This window comes from Anomaloglossus baeobatrachus, chromosome 1 (assembly GCF_048569485.1).
Source record: "Anomaloglossus baeobatrachus isolate aAnoBae1 chromosome 1, aAnoBae1.hap1, whole genome shotgun sequence".
Lineage (NCBI taxonomy): Eukaryota > Metazoa > Chordata > Amphibia > Anura > Aromobatidae > Anomaloglossus > Anomaloglossus baeobatrachus.
Genome location: NC_134353.1, coordinates 764,511,163 through 764,530,472, shown reverse-complemented (window position 1 = coordinate 764,530,472; position 19,310 = coordinate 764,511,163). Strand labels below are relative to the sequence as shown.

Sequence of the window (19,310 nt, the reverse complement as noted above, 5' to 3'; positions counted from 1 at the left end):
CCTGTAATATACACCTCCATATAGCACACCTGTAATATACTACACCTCCATATAGCACACCTGTAATATACTACAACTCCATATAGTACACCTGTAATATACTACATCACTACACCCCTATATACACCTGTAATATACTACATCACTACACCCCTATATACACCTGTAATATACTACATCACTACACCCCTATATACACCTGTAATATACTACATCACTACACCCCTATATACACCTGTAATATACTACATCACTACACCCCTATATACACCTGTAATATACTACATCACTACACCCCTATATACACCTGTAATATACTACATCACTACACCCCATATACTACACCTGTAATATACTACACCTCAATATAGCACACCTGTAATATACTACACCTCCATAGAGCACACCTGTAATATACACCTCCATATAGCACACCTGTAATATACTACACCTCCATATAGTACACCTGTAATATACTACACCTCCATATAGCACACCTGTAATATACTACACCTCCATATAGTACACCTGTAATATACTACACCTCCATATAGTACACCTGTAATATACTACACCTCCATATAGCATACCTGTAATATACTACACCTCCATATAGCACACCTGTAATATACTACACCTCCATATAGCACACATGTAATATACTACACCTCCATATAGCACACCTGTAATATACTACATCACTATACCCCCATATACTACACCACTATATACACCTCCATATAGCACACCTGTAATATACTACACCTGCACCCCCATATCACACACACTACACCCCATACAGCCTGCACCCCCATATCACACACACTACACCCCATACAGCCTGCACCCCCATATCACACACACTACACCCCCATATGTCACACACCCTGCCCACATATCTCACCCTGCCTGTACCCCAACTTACCCCTCTCAAACACTCTGCACCCCTTCACATCCTTTTGTCAGTCTGCAGCCCTCATATGCCACTCACCCTGTAGCTCCATCTTCCCTCATATGCACTCACCCTGCAGCCCCCCTCCCCCTCATGTCCCCTCTTTTCTTATTACCAGTCATCATGTGTCCACATCTCCTTCAGCATTCAGCATGTCTTGCTTTCTCCCCGGCAATCCTGTCTCCTCCCACACAGTCACATGGGCGTGACATCATCGCAGGTCCTGGAAGATGAATTATTCCGTCTGCTCTGCTGTGCTGCTCCTTCTCCTGCACTGACTGTGCGGACCTGCACAGGATCTCTCCCTACTCGGCACGCTGCAGCCCGGCTCCACTGCACCGGCTGAAGACGGGCAGGCCGGTCACAGAGAGCAGGCGGGCCGGATGTGGCCCACGGGCCGCCCGTTGCCCAGGTCTGGCCTAACTGCTTCGAAAACAAGGTCGAATTTGATCCCATGTCAAACTCCGTAAACCCATCCAATGTATATTCACTGCCTCCTTGTGAAAACCCTAATAACTGCCACCCATATGGACCCTGACGTTTTGTCAGCCCAATAAATGTACGAGTGGCCAAGTATCCAAATGGTACACCACTCAGAATTTAAAAAGAAAGAATTGATAGTTCATTAAGTATTGCCTCACATAACTCTTAAAATGGCTCGATTCCCAGCATCAAATGCATTTTATGGCTATTTCATCCATTCCCCAGGCATTTCCTCCACTGCAATACCAATGCAAAAAGAGTGAGAACCATAATTCTTTGAGGCAAACTCAAACTCTGCACACAGATTTTAAAAACAGAAATAAATTGGAACCTACTGTAGATAAAGCAGACCCATTCACATGGACTGACCAAGAAGAACACACAGCTTGGCGAATTGCTACAATATCTTGGAAGCATTGAATCGGGCATGACACATTATAGGGAACTTCTGAAAGATTAACCACTGTACCCCTATACAATTTTCTAGCTGAGACCCAAAGAATCTTATACATAAGACCTCATTCTTCAGAGTTGCCATTGAAGACCACGCTGGAAAGATCTACAAGGGCTTACCAGCTTCTCTATCCTAAAGGCACCATAAAATGCTAAGGAAAAAGCCCACTTAAAAAGTTATTGCTCTTGGTGAGATATACACACCCTCCCTATTTGGTCAAAAAGTCCCACTAACATAATAAAAGACACAGGTCTCCTGGTGTCAATATCCGCAATCCCTTATGGAACCCCTAACAGCTTGCCTGACAACAAAAACAATGGTGATGTCTTCTCCCCCAATTAAATAAAACAAAAATGAGAAAGCAAACAGTTAACAAAGATGAGGACATACAGTTAGGTCCAGAAATATTTGGACAGTGACACAATTTTCGCGAGTTGGGCTCTGCATGCCACCCCATTGGATTTGAAATGAAACCTCTACAACAGAATTCAAGTGCAGATTGTAACGTTTAATTTGAAGGTTTGAACAAAAATATCTGATAGAAATTGTAGGAATTGTACACATTTCTTTACAAACACTCCACATTTTAGGAGGTCAAAAGTAATTGGACAAATAAACCAAACCCAAACAAAATATTTTTATTTTCAATATTTTGTTGCGAATCCTTTGGAGGCAATCACTGCCTTAAGTCTGGAACCCATGGACATCACCAAACGCTGGGTTTCCTCCTTCTTAATGCTTTGCCAGGCCTTTACAGCCGCAGTCTTCAGGTCTTGTTTGTTTGTGGGTCTTTCGTCTTAAGTCTGGATTTGAGCAAGTGAAATGCATGCTCAATTGGGTTAAGATCTGGTGATTGACTTGGCCATTGCAGAATGTTCCACTTTTTTGCACTCATGAACTCCTGGGTAGCTTTGGCTGTATGCTTGGGGTCATTGTCCATGTGTACTATGAAGCGCCGTCCGATCAACTTTGCAGCATTTGGCTGAATCTGGGCTGAAAGTATATCCCTGTACACTTCAGAATTCATCCGGCTACTCTTGTCTGCTGTTATGTCATCAATAAACACAAGTGACCCAGTGCCATTGAAAGCCATGCATGCCCATGCCATCACGTTGCCTCCACCATGTTTTACAGAGGATGTGGTGTGCCTTGGATCATGTGCCGTTCCCTTTCTTCTCCAAACTTTTTTCTCCCCATCATTCTGGTACAGGTTGATCTTTGTCTCATCTGTCCATAGAATACTTTTCCAGAACTGAGCTGGCTTCATGAGGTGTTTCTCAGCAAATTTAACTCTGGCCTGTCTATTTTTGGAATTGATGAATGGTTTGCATCTAGATGTGAACCCTTTGTATTTACTTTCATGGAGTCTTCTCTTTACTGTTGACTTAGAGACAGATACACCTACTTCACTGAGAGTGTTCTGGACTTCAGTTGATGTTGTGAATGGGTTCTTCTTTACCAAAGAAAGTATGCGGCGATCATCCACCACTGTTGTCATCAGTGGACGCCCAGGCCTTTTTGAGTTCCCAAGCTCACCAGTCAATTCCTTTTTTCTCAGAATGTACCCGACTGTTGATTTTGCTACTCCAAGCATGTCTGCTATCTCTCTGATGGATTTTTTCTTTTTTTTCAGCCTCCGGATGTTCTGCTTCACCTCAATTGAGAGTTCCTTAGACCGCATGTTGTCTGGTCACAGCAACAGCTTCCAAATGCAAAACCACACACCTGTAATCAACCCCAGACCTTTTAACTACTTCATTGATTACAGGTTAACGAGGGAGATGCCTTCAGAGTTAATTGCAGCCCTTAGAGTCCCTTGTCCAATTACTTTTGGTCCCTTGAAAAAGAGGAGGCTATGCATTACAGAGCTATGATTCCTAAACCCTTTCTCCGATTTGGATGTGAAAACTCTCATATTGCAGCTGGGAGTGTGCACTTTCAGCCCATATTATATATATAATTGTATTTCTGAACATGTTTTTGTAAACAGCTAAAATAACAAAACTTGTGTCACTGTCCAAATATTTCTGGCCCTGACTGTATTACCTTCCATTAGACATGCTAAGAAACAAAACATACCCTCCAAGATGTTCAACCAATCACCGTCCGTCCACTGGCAATGAATTTTCTAACTCCAACCATTGCTTCCATAACATAGCATATGAAGGCCATGTTGATAGTGTTAATGACCTTTGGACCCAAGTTAAGAACTGTGTGAAACCATCTCACACAAATAATCTGGGCACTGCATTGGGTTCTTTTCTCTGTGGCCAATATTCTGAACCAAGTTATCTGCTGTCGACATAAGGCATCCATGATATTTTTATGAATCCCTGGTACATGCCTCTCTCTAAATACAATATTCCAACACAAGCACAACAAAACTAAATGTCTAATAATAACATTTTTAATTAAATAACTGGAGGTGAATGTGCTGATTGGCTACTTACTGCACCTACTACTGTCAAATTATCACAATAGAAACACACGGGTCTATTAGGTAGTAAAGGTCCCCAAAGCTAACTGACATCAACATTCTGAAAGCTTTTCGGCATCCACACTTTCCAAAATAGAAAATCTTTGAAGCCAATTACTGAACGTGCAAGGTATTAACCTATACGGTTGTCGTTCCTCATTCTCCTCTTTTCTATGTTCTTTCATTTTTTCCTAATGCTCAATACTTATTCTCTGCAACAGTAATAAAGCAAAAATATCGATATTCTCCATCTTCTAAAATTTTTCTTTTCCTTCTTGCTACATATGTGCTTCTAAAGTCATTCAAAACAAACATACGCACTACCTTTTGCTAAACTTGAAAGCTCAAGACAACATTTGTGGAGTAAAAAAATACTCAACAAGAAAAACAGTGATTTCAATATATAAAATTAGTTTATTGAATAATTATTATAAAAACATGCATGTCAAAATTCATAAAATAGTAGTGGTACTTCAAAACACGAGGGACGATCTATAAGCAATATAATGACAATAATTAGTGCACAAAATTACATATGGGGCCGACTTGTTTGTTGTATTAAAAATAAAAGATAATAAAAATATTTGTTTCCTTCTATATCATTTTGAGAAAAGACATACTAAAGAATCTTTAAAATATTTTTACAGTGAAACTAATGTATCCAGGGAATAGGATGTGTAATAAGAAAAGGATATTGTGACTGTATGAATAAAGAATAATATTAATATTGAGAATATGTATCAATCCAATAGAAGGCCTGCCAGCCAATTCTTACAAGGTGTATGTGCGATATAACAAAAAAGGTGAAACAGTGAAAAAACTATAAATAAAAATAAATATAAAAAGACACAATAGTCAAAAAAACGCTGTATCAAGCAAAATCAGTGTAAAAAAGTTTGTAAAAAAGAGGCACAGAGTGACTGGTATAAAATATTAATAACTCAGAATTCACAATAATAAATTGGAGAGCAATGGGCTACAATGACACAAAACTGAAAAATAAAGTGCAAAGTGCTACACAGTACTAATATATTTTATATGAAAAAAGTGTGAAAAAAGTGCATAGTGCTAACTTGCAAAAAATCTCCCGGATATCATTAAATGTAGCACTGAAAAAACCTCCTAGATGTCTAGATAAAAGAGGTATCTACTAAGTAGAAAAAATTCAACTAATCATGGATCATATAGAAACAGATAAATAACCGCCTAAATAATTTAGAAAAAAGCCACATAAATAGTGAAAGGGCACAAGTGAAATTAACACAGTAAATGTTGCGAGGTCTTCCACGTAATAAGGTGCAGTGTGCAAATAACAGTGGATCAGACCAAGGTGCATGTGCTGTGCCAGAAAAAGACGGCAACATATCCAGTTTAAAAAGGCAAACAAGCAGCAGACAAATGAAATTAAAAGTGCTAACGTGCTACAGAGCAATGGTAATTACCTAAAGTGCAGTGCTTTATCGTCCCTCTACCCCGACGTACGTTTCAATGTATTTTTCCTCAGGGGGCGTATGTACAGGGTAGAGGGAATGGGTCTTAAATACCCCAGCCATTACGAGGAATCAACTCCACATGCGGCGCATGGATATCCCAGTAGTGTTCCGGTCAGTAAAATATTCCCGAGTCCGCGGTGCTAGTTACTGGTATAGAAACCTAGCAACCATGTACACCGTGAGCTCAGGGAATGAGGATACACCGTTGGAGCACATGCGCTCTAGGTAGGTTCCCGCAATGACAAATCCCACTGCTCCCGACTGTCTGCCCACTAGGTGTCCAAGCACTAGCAAGCCCTCTAAGCTGAGACCCCGAAACACTATTGAATGATCATAAAAACTGCTGAAGACTGGTGAGAAAACCCACAAAGATGTTAGCTTGCTGAGAATTAGACTCAACCCCAACAACACCACTGTTTCTATTAGGTACTGTTGATTGCACATGTGTAGTTGTGCAGGCTGATGACTCACCAAAAGGGTGTCCACCGCATACTAATGGAGACACGTTTGTCCAGCATCCCTTGAAGTCCATTCCTAATCGTGGGACCATTGCACTTGTTCCACCAGCAACAACTAGATTGAAATTGCCTCCTGACTGTCTTAGTTCCTGTTGTAAAACCTTTTCTGGCTTACACATCTCTAGAACCCTGCACCTGCAAAAGAAAGCAACAAGAAACACCAGTATGCTGTGCTACACCACCAGCAGGTGGCGCTAAAACAGCAGCATCAGCCTCTACTCTAAAGCTGACATTCTCAAACAGGCCAGCATATGGCGGTGACACCTCATTCCTGCCACTGCTTACAGCTCAGGCCCACTCCTCTGAAGACCCAGCCTCTAGGGTAGATAAACATCTGGAAGTAGCAGCTAAAACAAGTTGATTGGCAGTGTCAGCCATAACTTTTCGCCTCCTAACTGCCTGATCATGCTGTCATAAGAGTACCATGACGCAGAGTGGTCCCTCCTATTTCTACTGTTAGGAGATTGCAGCACAGACCTACATACACACTTGCTAAGGTCAATACTGCTGGTTCTCCTTTATCCGGTGTTGCTAGAGTTAAGTAGTTCCTCTGGTCACCTTTGTTTTGAATGAATGCTGTAATAAATTGTTCTCAGCTTCTCATTACCTCTGCTATAAAGACGCCTCTCCCAGCCCAGGTAATTGCCAGTTATAGCTTCTGCTAAGCTTGCCTCTAGAAGGAATCTGTGAACTGTGGACAAGGAACTCTCACTCTGAGATTCATTGCTGAAGTTTGCTTTTTGAAAGCTGTGTTATATTGTTCCCTTTTTTATCCTTTTTGGTGTTGCCTGTCTGGTCCATTCCACATTACTCCCTCCTGTTGTTTGGAGTGGCCTGTATGATTGTTGCTTATTTTACCTCTATGTGTCTTAGCCACTCTGTGTCTTTAACCTACAATCATTCCCGCTGCCCTGCTCACTAGACAAAGCTGTGTACAGGGAAAGACAGCAATAGGTGCATGCTTGCCACACAGGGTGAAAGAACCCATCTAGGGATGTCAGGGATCTCAGGGCTGCTTACGGTGTCAGGGTTTGCCCCCCCCCCCTACCTATCCTTCCTTAGATGCATTGTATCCCTTCTCCCATCCTGCCTTGTGCTGACCTTGGTGGAGCGCAACATTCTGGACCTTCCCTGGAGTGGTATTTTCAGACAAGTCCACCATCACCATCAGAGATACTGGTGAAGGCTAGGTAGACACTTAGCCACGCCCCTCTTAGCATAGGCTGGGTTTTGGGAACAGTGGGCCTACTTCCCTCTTTTCCCTCCATCACCGTTCTGTGACACACACATCTCTTAGTTGCTGGATTGAAGATGTGGACAAGCACTCACCAAAAGACTACTGCCCCCTCTGCATGGAGAATACATGCGTCCCCCTTGACTTCTCTATGCCGGTCGTGGGCTCCAGCAGGCTTCTTTCTTTCAGCACTCCTCCTCTGTGTCCTGTAAACAGACCTTCTGGAGTGATCTTCTCCATGACAAACTTCTACTCCACTCACCGACTTCAGGACTTGAGTTCCCTGAACTTCCTGGGTGTTTTTTTCAGATGTAGGTAAGGAAACACTACACATCCTCTGACAAAGAATATGTTTTGAAGATGAACTAAGTCTCTCAGGGGGTCGAGAATGACGTGCTGTAGGTGCTCTTGTAGTTAGAGTGGTACTTTGAGCAGTCGCTACAGCAGCAAGCTGTTTTTGTATCCAAGCAGATCCTTGTAAAGCTGCCTGACTTCTGATGTAAGCCAACAAGTGGTCTAGGTCAGACATGATGTGACACCAATAGTCCTCACTGTAAAATGGTGTCTTAAACCACCAAAAACCTGTATATAAACCCAATTAGCTAGAAGCCCCACCCACAAAGGTTTTTATTACCATACCAGACCCCCTTTATTGATCTTCCTACTCAAATCTAAGCCCTCTCCATCTCCCATTCCAAACAGGTTAATACCTTGCTGCCATGTCCTTTCATTAGTTCCCTGCACTGATTCGGCGTCAGTTCTAGGCTGTCATACATGTGGTATAAATTACATTTTTACTGTGTCCCTCTCTATAATAGAGCCTAGTAGAGAGATTTACTATCTCTGCCATCATTCTTCAATAGGACTTTTAACACAAGCCTACTCTGATCTAGTTCATACTTCATAACATGCACAGTTGTCTTATATCCATAAGTGGGAAATAGATTTGGGTTCTAAGTTATCAGAAGAATAGTGAGTGCCAATCTGGCAGTCCATCTGTGACGCCCTGGCAAAACCAGGTAGTCACAGATAGGCCCCTGCATAACACCTTCCCTCACTAGGAAACGCACAGCCAACCTAGAAACCCTAGTCACCCCCCGTTAGGGAAAGACAGACACACCAGTGGGCGTGACCAGGCGGTTGGGACATGCCCACCCAGGGGTCTAGACAGCCCGGGGCGGGAAAACAAGCAGTCTAGCTTAGAGTTCAGTTTGGAGAGGAGTGTGGTCTGGAGCTAAATGTAGCTCCAGCAGAGGAAGTTCAAATTGGTACCTTGGCTAGGAGGCAGATGATGGTCTCTGTCAGCAGGAGACAGGAAGAGAGCTCGGCAGAACCAAGGTGGACCGAGACAGGGTTGTAGCCCGCCGGTACCGACATGGGGAACCGACCCGGAAACCATAGCACAAAGGGGGGTACTCGGACCCTGAAGTCAGAACCAGAAACAAGCGGACTGGTTAATTCACCAATTGAGGCCAGGACTAGAGGTCCTGTCCCACCCAAAGTCCTTCATAGAAGACAACAGCCCACCAATAGGGATAGGAGGTAACCGCCAGGGCCCATAGATCCCACGGGCCAGCATCCGTGGGCACAGCTCCTTAGGCCACATCCAGCTGGGAGCGGACTCCTGAGTTTGAGTAGGAAGTCCACCTTACACAAAACAGTGCAGAGGAAAAGGATAGAGACCACCAGCCAGGTGGGGGACCCGAATACAACTAGCCGCTGCACCGGCCACCAGCACTTTGGTTTACCAGAGACCTGTGTGGTTTATTAACTGTGAGTAAACAAACACTCCCTGCGGTCGCTATACCCTTCACAGAGACACCAGGCCCCGGGGCAACCATCTCTACCCAACTAGCTGCCACAACATGCCGGATGCCGTCAAAACAGCAGCGGTGGTGTCACTTCACCACACACCGTGGGTGGCGTCACAAACTTAATACGGCCTAGCCCGTACATCTATGTCCTCCACATTTATCCGGCGTGTCCGCGAGACCCCTGGGTCCGGAGACCCTCGAGCTACTACCCCAGCAGGCCCGGATCCGAGCAGCGCAGGCTGCTGGCACGGGGGCGGCACACATCCATGAGAGAGAACTAAATATACTAATTCTGGAAGCATCCTTAAAAGTGTGTGCATACTTGAGGCTCGATTCACAAAACCTTTAAAGCCCAATTTCTGGCATAAAATATTTTGAAAAGCATTTTAACGCCACTTTCTCACAGCTTCATCAAAATTGGTGGACGAGGGTACCATGGGGGTGGACATAACAGCTCATGTAATTTTTGACTATCTGTGGCATTCTGTGTACTTGACTGGAGTAAGATTTCTAGCTTAGAACACAGAGGTGCACGCTGCTCGTTAGATGATCCAGATTCATGAAAAGGCATGCACTTCTTCTTGAATCAGCAGTGTTGTTTGTCTTGATAAATTAGGTCTAAAGTCTTGTTTAAGCCCATTAAACTAAAAAAAACAACTGATAAACTGCTAACTCAGCTTTCAAAACAATGCATTTATACATTACTATGTAAAAACTTGATGTTTTTAAATTCAGTCTTTTGAGCTTCTTTTCTAACTGCTTGGTGTTCTTGGGAACCTGAAGGATTTACTTCAGGTTTCAAAAAACAGCACACAGTTAAAAGAAGAGAATGGACTAACAGGTCAATGGGAAGGTTTTAAAGATGCACAGGGGTCTTTTTGAGCATATTACCAGCATTTTGTTCTTCAAAAATGACAGTGAGATTTAACATACACCGGCAGGTGGGGGCACGTCATTTCCTGCTCCCATTGGTGCTCCCGTGACATGATCACAGGGCATCGATGAGTTGTCATGACAGCCAGTGGTCAGCTAATGAACCCTGTGTCTGTCATGAAGATCCTCCTATCAGTGTCAGCTTTGAGCCGGCTTTCATAGGAGATTGTGATTTTTGCTATACAGAGCAGTGTACAGTTCTGTATAGCACAAGAAATCAGATGATCGCAACTTCAAGTCCACTTAGGGGACTAGTAATACAGTAGAAAAGAAAAAAAGGTTTTTAAACTTACAAAAAAAAAGCACCCTCTTTCACCACTTTGTTAACCCCCAAAACCCCCAGGTCCAACGTAATCCACACAAAGTCACAATGTACGATCATGGAGCATGACCACTCGCTGTAAACTTCAGGCAGAGACTGAGCAGCAGTGAGTGGTGACGTCACTAAGGTTAGTTCTGGCCACAGCTGAAGGTTCCCATGGTCCTCTGCCAGTGACCGCAGATAACCTGACCTCAGGAGACTTCATTAAACTCAGTGACTTCCCCTGAGGTAAGGTCACTGAGTTTAATATAGTCACCTGAGATCAGGTTACTTGCAGTCACAGGTGGAGGACCATGGGAAGCATCATGGAGGGCAGATGTGTCACAGAGGTAATTATTCTGTGTGATATTAGCCTGGAAGCTAGCTCCAGTACGTATAGCACTGAGAGGGTTAATAGGGCTGACAATGGTCAGGTTTACGAGCAGTCAGAGATAGATGGGACTGGTGTGCTATGAAAGTCTAGGTGGATTTATTAGCTGTCTGTGTGTGGAGGTAAAAAGTCCACCTCTGTGAAGTCTCCATACTGGGACTGGTATGCTGGTTTAACCCAGAAGTGCCATTATTTTCCTTTTGTGTGTTTGTGTGTGCTGCTCTATGGAGTTTTAATAAAGCAGCATGGACGTTTTGTTTAACTGACACACTAAAGGGTGCTTTACACGCTGCGACATCGCTAATGATATATCGTCGGGGTCACGTTGTTTGTGACGCACATCTGGCGTCGTTAGTGACATCGTAGTGTGTCACAGCTTGGAGCGACGATCAACGATCACAAAAACGTCAAAAATCGTTGATCGTTGACACGTCGCTCATTTTCATAATATCGTTGGTGGTGCATGCCGCTGGTTGTTCGTCGTTCCTGCGGCATCACACATTGCTATGTGTGACACCGCAGGAACGACGAACATGTCCTTACCTGCGTCCACCGGCAATGAGGAAGGAAGGAGGTGGGCGGGATATTCCGCCCGCTCATCTCCGCCCCTCCGCTTTTATTAGACGGCTGCTGTGTGACGTCGCGGTGACGCCGCACGAATCACCCCCTTAGAAAGGAGGCGGTTCGCCAGCCACAGCGACATCGCAGGGAAGGTAAGTCCATGTGATGGGTTTAAGCGATGTTGTGCGCCACGGGCAGCGATTTGCCCGTGACGCACAAGCAACGGGGGCGGGTATGCTCGCTAGCGATATCGATAGCTATATCGCAGCATGTAAAGTGCCCTTTACCCAACACTGATGAAAATATGATCCAATACATTTATGAAAATCTGTTTTTAAAATACTAATATTTTCTCTTACGTTGACTTAAGGCTACTTTACACACTGCGATATCGGTCCCAATATCGCTAGTGTGGGTACCCGCCCCCATCTGTTGCGCGACACGGGCAAATCGCTGCCCGTGCCGCACAACATCGCCCAGAGCCGTCACATGTACTTACCTGTCCGGCAACGTCGCTGTGACGGGCAAACCGCCTCCTTTCTAAGGGGGCGGTCCGTGCGGCGTCACAGCGACGTCACTGAAGCGTCACTGAACTGCCGCCCAATAGCAGCGGAGGGGCGGAGATGAGTGGGATGTAACATCCCGCCCACCTCCTTCCTTCCTCATAGCGGCCGGGAGGCAGGTAAGGAGAGCTTCCTCGTTCCTGCGGCGTCACACATAGCGATGTGTGCTGCCGCAGGAGCGATGAACTACATCGTTACTGCTGCAGTAACGATAATCGAGAATGGACCCCCATGTCACCGATGAGCGATTTTGCACGTTTTTGCAACGATGCAAAATCGCTCATCGGTGTCACACGCAACGACATCGCTAATGCGGCCGGATGTGCGTCACAAATTCCGTGACCCCAACGACTCCGCATTAGCGATGTCGCAGCGTGTAAAGCCCCCTTTATTCTACATTTATCACTAAAGATAGTTTGCAACAACTTTCAATTATAAGAATCATTTTCTTCTTTTGCTCACTTTTCCATATTCTTTTGCCTTTTTTCTTTCATATTCTATAATCTGTAAAACTACAATAAAAGTTAAGAAGTGTAGAGTATCTTTTAACGCAAGACTTTTAGAAGGCGTCTACAATGTATATGCTTATTTATGAAGCATGGAGGTGGTGATTTCCATGGGTTATGGTAATATCTGTACTGGAGTCAATAACAGTAGCCAAGAGGGATCATAGGACTGTGGATCCGTACATGATGAATAGATTCATAAGAAGCGTATGATCCGGGAAGTCTCTGTTGCCTTGTTGGTAGAGAGGCAATACATATTCAATAGAATAATAGGCAGCACTCACTCATTTTAGTGTTACTTGGGATTTCGTAACTTATTTCCGCAATAAAGTGAATATTTTATTGGTGCCAAAAGCAAATCTTTTTTTTTTCATTACTGCTGATAAACAAGATACTAAACCACAAGTGTACAAGTTCTTGAGTTTATCAGCCTCTACATTGGCTGATAGGGTGCAGTTGTTTTTACGAGATAGCCTCTTAAATGTTGACTAATTGTTATTTGGCACATTACTTTTATTTCAATATATTTTAGCACTTTAGCAGAGAATCCTCCATTTAAAAGTGGGTATGAACATGTTCTGTGTATATGAATGGTTATCACAGCATCATTTCCTCTCGGAGGGCACAGAGATTTGTACTTTTTTCACGTCTGTAATTGAGCGTTCTTCATTTCCTATCTTTTTTTAATTATAATCATCTAAAAAGATGTATTATGTTCTTAGCAATAAGATGAATATAAATGAATAAAGACGCAAATTCACCATTCTTGGTTACAAATATTTAATATACCCAACACAATCAAATGGAAAACACCCTCTAAATTCTCCAATATACATAGAAACCTAAAGTTATATCACAACCAGGTAAGTAAGCTCATTTTATATTTCTAGTTTTCTACCAACAGTGCACAATGGAAAAGCTCAGCTTTTGTGATCTCCGATAAAGAATACAGACTGACACAAATCAAAGAACATGTAAGACCTCAAGAATACAAATCAGTGTTGCATGTTGGTCTATTGTTTTCATTAATTAGGAAACAAAGGCATCATTAAATGACACATAGCAGTGGGATCATTAGTGATTTGTGATTAATGTAAACTGGGTACATGGGCATTGCTTCAAATACGCAGAAATCTAGACGTCTATATGTGTTGTCCAACGTTGACGGCTATAATATATTAATTTGTTTAAATATTACACAACAATTTAGGTCAAGAAACTCATTTCTTGCTGACTTCAATATATAAACTTAATGTTATATAGTACATTTCTAAAGATAATATTTCCTTTGTTTATGCTGGGGTTGTCACATGGTAACAATATTTTATTTGTTTTATTTATAGGATTTCCTAGTACTGACAAAATGGTATATATTATAATCTAAAATGAGTATTGGACATGTAGCTACTCATCTGTCACTCTATCCAAGACATATCAAGTTCATAAAATGGAGAGATATTGTATGTCTAAATCTAGAGAGGATTCAGAACTCCGAACCGAGGATTGATTATATATAAATGAAAACATACAAGATACATTGTACTCTTCTGGGTCACTAATGCAGCCTTATGTGGAATTCAAGTGAAATTCTCCAGAGGAGGCATTCCTTGGTTTAGATTACGAAGTAGTAACTTCTTGGGGGTCTAGAGGAAGCTCATAGGTGTAAGATTCATCTCCTTGCTGGTTGTAGGAAGGGACTAGAGGTGCTTCAATTATAAGTAGCCCTTCTGGAGAAAGAGAGGCAAACACAGTCATGGCATCCACTTCTGGGGGCAATCTAAAAAAGAAATAGGACATATGCACTTAGTAAATACATAGTGATCATTTCATACAATACATACTGCCCAATCATTACTCCCTATGATGACTTTAGAAAACATAGCTAGAGAAATAAAGAAAAACATAGCTATTAAGGCATTTGCAAAATATTGCATCATACATATAAGTAATGCAATTATTTTAGTATAGTACTCCCATGAGGACAAAAAAATGATCAGTCTTATTATTGATCATTGACTAATAAGCACTGACAAGAAAAAGGGTAACACTGTTTTGAACTTTTGAATTTCAGGCTCCATATCTCCCCATCTGCTACCAGTATGTACCAACATTGGAAATGTGTAGAAGAGACATGGGATCAAGATATGCTTGAATCTGCTCCAGAACATGCCCAAAAGGATTCAGGCGCTGTTGAAAGCCAAAGGTGGACTTATATAAAACGAATAAAATATTAAAAATTAACATTTAGATTTTTAAGAGCAAAACAGGAACAATGCATTGAGATAAGAGTCTGCATATCATATGCTAAGTAGTTGTAAGTCACATTTATGTACGAGATAGCCAAGATCATTGGCTATAAAATGAAGATAGTCTCATGCTCAAAGCTGTAATAGATGGTGAGATATGGAGCCTGAAATTCAAAAGCTCAAAACACTGTTACTCTTTTGCTTGTCAGTGTACTGGAGCTAGTGAAGTTTGTGTGATCAAAGTAATAAAGAAGGACAATACACAAATCCTTGGGGAGAGTGATTTTAGTATGCTTAAAATATAGGAAAAACAATAGCAATTGTTTATGGACACAAAAAGGCTACAATAAGTGCCAATATGCACCAGACACATTATGTAAACCATCTTGTATTCTGTATAGTTCTACTATTCTCCTTAAACAGAAGCTCCTCTTTTGACTCATATTAAACGTTATATTAGTGAGCTGGATTATTTTCTTCAAAACTGCATGAAAATTGAAATCCTCAACTGCACTACTTGTGACACTGGTAGAATATGAGAATATAGATGTGCAATGACCATAAACACAGAACAAAGAAGGCCACTGAGAAGCTCCAAGCTTTCATAAATTACCTCTATAGTCTAGTGACAGCATCTGCTGAGTAGTGCAGCCGTGTTGTGCTACTTTCTAAACACCATGGACATAAGTAGATGACTACAGTAGTTTAGTGGACAGTACAGTAATTAGCTGCATAGTCAGATGAATGATGGATGTGATGTGACACCATCTCTGGAGGACTGGCAGAGACTACCAGAAGGCAAAATAATTGTGAAGAGCATTGTTAAAAGCACCCATTTTACAATTTTCTTGCCATGTAAGCATGCTACCAATTACCTGATAAATGTGGAAAACATTTGTTCATCAGGTGAAATGATCTTTTATGCAGCAAAAAAGAATCCTCATTCTCAGCAGCACATTGTGTAAACAGGACTTGTGCTGCCAAGAACAATGGCATCTTCTGTGCACTGAGTGATTTAAGGCGGCGTTACACGGGACGATATATCGTGCGATCACATGAGCGATTGCACCCGCCCCCATCGTTTGTGCGTCAAGGGCAATTTGTTGCCCGTTTCGCACAAAGTCGTTAACCCCCGTCACACGCACTTACCTCCCGAACGACCTCGCTGTGTGCGGTGAACATCCTCTTCCTGAAAGGGGAGGGACGTTCGGCGTCACAGCGACGTCACACAGCGGCCGCCCAATAGAAGCGGAGGGGCGGAGATGAGCGGGACATAACATCCCGCCCACCTCCTTACTTCCGCATTGCCGGCGGCCGCAGGTAAGCTGCAGTTCATCGTTCCCGAGGTGTCACACGGAGCGACCTGTGCTGCCTCAGGAACAATGAACAACCGGCGCGCAGGAAGAGGAACGATTTTATGAAAATGAACGACGTGTCAACGAGCAACGATAAGGTGAGTATTTTTGCTCGTTCATCGTCGCTCGTAGCAGTCACACGCTACGATATCTCAAACGATGCCGGATGTGCGTCATAGAATTCGTGACCCTGGCGACATATCACCCGATATATCGTAGCGTGTAACACCCCACTTAGAATGCTGTAGAACACATAGTGTGCATAATTTGCTTGGTCTGCTTGTGTAAACAGGCAATCAAATGATCACCAATTATTAAAAGCTTTCCGAACGGTGGTCGCATTGTTCCACCGGTTGGTATGTGTAAACAAATAAGAAAATTGATGGCACTTCTCAACAGACAAGTGCAAACAAGTGCACACTGAACAAGATTTATACTAACAAATAAACAGCTGCACTCTGAGACGCTAAGGTATACAGACATTGAATATAGGAACTTGGACATGCATTACTCCTAAGAAGATAAATTTAAAACTTGAGACACTCAGCGTATAAAAAAGGCCAGCTTTATGTAAGCCCTGCAGCCAGCATCAAAGCATATGTCGTATGCTGGGTCCCTGTCTAATGATGCCTCTATTTGGGCTGAACAGCCTACAATTTTATGGGTGGACAGGAACCTGCTATTAAGATATTAAAAATCGCCTTAAGCTGATGGAAAAGGAATGTTCAGTCAGAAAGCATGACCCCATAATCCAAAATAAGAAAACTGATGGCACTTCCTAACAGACAAGTGTAAACAGGTGCATACTGAACATGAATAAACTAACAAATAACAGCTGCACTCTGAGACGCTAAGCTATACAGACATTGAATATAGAAACTTGGACATGCATTACTCCTTAGGAAATAAATGTAAAAATTGAGACACTTAACATCTCTAAAAGGGCAGTTTTATGCAAGCCCAGCAGCCAGCGTCAAAACTTATCTCGTATGTTGTGTCCCTGTCTAATGATGCCTCTATCTGGGCTGAACAGCCTACAATGTGATGGGTGGGCAGGAACCTGCTATGAGGAAATTATAAATCGCCCTAAGCTGATGGGAAAGGAGTGCTCAGTCAGAAGGCATGACCCCATAATCCAAATTAAGAAAACTGACTGCCCTTCCTAACAGACAAGTGTAAACAGGTACATACTAAACATGAATAAACTAACAAATAAACAGCTGCACTCTGAAACACTAACGTACACAGGCATTGAATATAGGAACTTGGACAGACATTACTGCTAATGAAAATAAACTTAAAAAGCACTCAGAGGTTTAACATTTTTTAAGAAACCAAGCTTTGGTATCAAGGATAGATATGCCCTTTACAGAGGAATTTCTCTATACCCCCATCTAGACCACATTATAAACATAAAATATAAAGCTGTGGGTTTTCTCACTATAATAACACAGTAAAAACCTCTTACCACTTAAATAGCAGTGAATGCAGTTTTATCTTACTGCAGATAATACTTATTTTCACTTAAAGGTCCAATTTCCAGTTAAACACAAGAATCATGATTCTCTCTGGATTGGAGCAACTTCAGTAAAACTTATCATCTGCTCCTATTCTTTGTCTTCTGACTGCTTCATACAAGAGTAATTGAATCCATATTATAAAACGTCATGACATATGCTTGGCATAGATGGCCACTGATATAAAGAAGCAGAGATTATGGAGAGCTTATTACAAAAAGGGCAGTGAAAAGTGGCTCGCATTTTACAGGGGGCAGTTCAGTATGTAGGAACGGCTCAAATGAAATTCTTATTTAATTCTTCTGTATGGCTATAAAAATAATGTACTTCATTTGCAGCTTTATGTTATTTTTTCTATTCATGTAAACTATGTATTTGCTCATTTAGTGAGCACCAGACCTCAAACATTTCTTATAGGAACACTCCAGGCAAAGCAGATAACCTGACGGAAGTTTATGAAATGTTAATAAAAGAAAATTGTCTTGCTTGCCCCTAGCAAATACAGTGCAGCTTTTATTCCGTATTGTCGTTTTTAAATATTAACCCCTTCACCCCAGGGTAATCTTCCATTTTTTCGCTTTTTCCTCCCTTACTTTCAAGAGCCATAACTTTTTTTTTTTCCCGTCAATATAGCCATATGAGGGCTTGATTTTTGCGAGTACTTTTGAATGAAACCATACATTTTGCCATATAGTGTACTGGAAAACTAGAAAAAAAAATGTAAGTTTGGTGAAATTGCAAAAAAAGTGCAATTCCACAGTTATTTTTTTTTTCTTATTTAGCATGTTCACTATATGGTGAAACTGACCTGGCATTATGATTCTCCAGATCAATATGAGTACGAAGATACAAAACATGTATAGGTCGCAGTGTTGGCTGCGCTAAATGCTACCTGACTTTCTATTTTTCCTGCTGTTAGTATTCAGTGTACTAGGTATCTGCTCTGCTGGGTTTTCATCCTTTTCCCTCTAGGACCCTGCGGAGCTCCTCTACTTTTCACCTGCTAATCATCTATATTTTCCCTTGGGTTTAAATACACTAATTTTCCCTGGACTTGGGCTGGTGATATTCAGTTCCTTCAGAAGGTCTAGATGTAAGCAGGTGGCTTGCACTCATCAGTATTATTGTTGCTGCTCTTAGCTGAACTTCTTCCTGAGGCATCTGGAGATAGGTTGATCTGCTTTCCCCGTGTGTGTGCTCCTGTGTCTTCTTAAGTGTTTAGTGGCTTTGATAGAGAGCTCATCCCATCCATTCTCTGCCTAGGGCCCAGCTCTAGGGGCATGTATCCGGCTCAGCTCATAGGTGCAGAACCTTCCTAGCTTGGTGAGGGACCCCAGGGGCCAGCGGTAGGTTAGGTCAAGGGTCAACATCTCTCCCTTTCTTAGATGCTAAGCTTCCCTTTCTGTCCCTTTCGCCATTTGCTTGGTACTCCCCCATACTCCTAGCGTGACAGTAGGGTGTGCGTACACGCCCCTTTTTTAAAAGGGCCAGTATGCCTTGACCCATAGTGCCT

The 19,310-nt window shown here is 42.3% G+C and overlaps 1 protein-coding gene across 1 annotated transcript in view; it reads right to left on the bottom strand.

The window, feature by feature from the left end:
• Positions 1-13,442: 13,442 nt before the first annotated feature.
• The window catches only part of HSPB8 (heat shock protein family B (small) member 8), a 73,694-nt gene continuing 67,826 nt past the window's right edge, over positions 13,443-19,310 (bottom strand). Inside the window, exon 3 of the mRNA XM_075341854.1 lies at positions 13,443-14,456. Coding sequence (XP_075197969.1) covers positions 14,297-14,456 — 160 coding nt within the window. The 3' untranslated portion in view covers positions 13,443-14,296. The remainder of the gene's footprint in view (positions 14,457-19,310) is intronic.